At 40.0% G+C, this 2500-nt stretch overlaps 1 protein-coding gene across 1 annotated transcript in view; it reads left to right on the forward strand.

The window, feature by feature from the left end:
• The first annotated feature begins 463 nt into the window (after positions 1-463).
• The window catches only part of LOC135218737 (shootin-1-like), a 56059-nt gene continuing 54022 nt past the window's right edge, over positions 464-2500 (forward strand). Inside the window, exon 1 of the mRNA XM_064255187.1 lies at positions 464-515. Coding sequence (XP_064111257.1) covers positions 464-515 — 52 coding nt within the window. The remainder of the gene's footprint in view (positions 516-2500) is intronic.

Below are 2500 nucleotides of genomic sequence, written 5' to 3' on the forward strand. Positions count from 1 at the left end.
ATATATATATATGTATAATACACACCCATACAAACACACATATAGTATATATATAATCAAGTATAATTTCAACATAATCACTTAATAGCGTATATGCACACAATTACAAAATCACAATAAAGGCAAAGAAAATAATTAATGAACTGCTTTCAAATGAGACGAGAGAGAGAGAGAGAGAGAGAGAGAGAGAGAGAGCCAACTGAATTGATAATGCACATCACGAAGCTATCACAAGGCTGTCCTCAACAAACCTCCCCTCCTCCCCCCCCGGCCCCTCTCTCTCTCTCTCTCTCTCTCTCTCTCTCTCTCTCTCTCTCTCTCTCTCTCGCTACGTATCAATTAAAAGCTCATAAACGTTACGCCATCACTCTGAGCATGTGATTAATTAAAATACACGACGAGAATTAAGCACCTGGCCATTAAAAGGACGTTAGCCTAATGTACATCTTTAACGGTCTCAGGAATGGGGAAGTCAGACCTCTGCTCCCTCGGGCAGCTTCTCACCTGGAAGCCAGGTGAGAGAGAGAGAGAGAGAGAGAGAGAGAGAGAGAGAGAGAGAGGTGGTGCCTTCTCAATTTTAGACCAGGAAAGGTAAAAACGCTTCATTTACGATTACAGAAATAAATTTACAAGTTCGAATTACCATAAGCTACAGACCAAATGGTTTTCCTTTCCTTTCAACATTTGCACAAATGTTCCTGTTCATTTTTTCAGTTTATTGTTCAATTCCTACCAACATCCTCCTCCCACCCCCCCAAAACTAATGCTTTATATCAATAATAAACATTACATCGCAGAGACCATCCAACACTGACATTACAGACAAAAAGCCATTTCGTGGTAGCAAAGACCAAGAAGCCGATGAGTGGAATTTAGAAATAACTTTTCCTTATAAGAATGATACTCATTTGTTCGCTGGTTCTATTTGCGCTGTTGATTACATCATCCCTCCCTTCCAAGAAGAGAGAAAAAAATTGGGCAGGGCGAGAATAAAACTAGTTATTATTTGCGTATGCAATACAGTATTCATTTCCGGGTGCTCTCTCTCTCTCTCTCTCTCTCTCCTCTCTCTCTCTCTCTCTCTCTCTCAAATACGACACCTAATCGTGTCAGCCATGACAACAGCCAGTTACCCACACCCACATAAACAACACACACACACGCACACAAATACACACACGTGTACACACACACACACACAAAGAAATAGAATTTGACCCCTGGTCAGGATCAATCCCAAAAGAATTATTATCTACTGTAACACAATTTAATAACCAAGATCTGGCATCGCGATGTAAAGGCGGTTTTGCCAACGGCCCCAGTAGAGAGAGGGTTACTTTTAACAACAGCCATAACGAGACGGCTGTTAAGAGCGGCGGACACCGGCTCGTAAATCTTAGTTAAGTTGGCTCCCCCAACTTTCAGGCCGAACGGTCACAGTCGAGTCCCTCGGCGTCTGGGCACTGCGACAGAGACACCATTTCCGTTATTCGTCTTCATTACATTTCATCTCCCATGAAATATATATATATATATATATATATATATATATATATATATATATATATATATATATATATATATATATATATATATAATTTTTGAACACTAAACTAATATACACTAATATTTTATTTCTTTTGAGGCGTGACTAGAACCTACTCAAACCCACTAAAACAAACTGCTCACACATTCTCGACGAGCAGCGTCATGATCTTCAATGCCATGCCTGGCCTCCCATTTATGTCCGAGGGGGATTACAAATTGGGTTTTTAATTGCAATATACGTTTTCTTAGTTACATGCAAAGGCCTTTGGGACACCCAACCTTATGAACTTTCCCGCACTGACCCGCAGTAAACAGAAGCAGATCAGAATTCCATAGTTCGGAATCTGAGGGATTTCTCCAGTACGAATTTCAGACTGGCAGACGAACTAAACGCGAGTGTGTGGAATATTAACTAGGTGTCCTGTGAGCGAAAATACACACATAGAAACACACACATAATGGAGAAAAAAAGACTTACAAACAGAGTGAATAAATTCCCGAGATGAAGATACTACCTTTCACAGCGACTGAAGTTTCTAAGTCACCGATGCTTTGTTGATGCACAAGATGGTTCAAGAAAAGGAGGCGCTGCTCAGTATCTGGCAAATTCATTAAGATGGAAATTAAGATGGAAGAAAGAGAATATAAACAGTGGTGTAGTAAAAGGAATGAAAGGGGTTGCAGCTAAGGGCCACATGGACCCTACAATTAACATTAAGTAATGCCTACAGTGTATCGCATAAGGTACACTGACGGCACTACCCCCGGGCCCTTACAGGTTATATTATTCTCAGGAACTATCTGGAAGATATAAACTGTTGATCTTTTTCGAGTTCGGTAGTTGATTGAAATAAGAAATTTCGGTGGTTAATTAATTATGATAAAAGGAGGCTTTGAATTTACCCCCGAACCTGACACATTTAACAAATAGAAATAAGGGAAATATTTCTGA

Source organism: Macrobrachium nipponense, chromosome 1 (assembly GCF_015104395.2).
Source record: "Macrobrachium nipponense isolate FS-2020 chromosome 1, ASM1510439v2, whole genome shotgun sequence".
Taxonomy (NCBI): Eukaryota; Metazoa; Arthropoda; class Malacostraca; order Decapoda; family Palaemonidae; genus Macrobrachium; species Macrobrachium nipponense.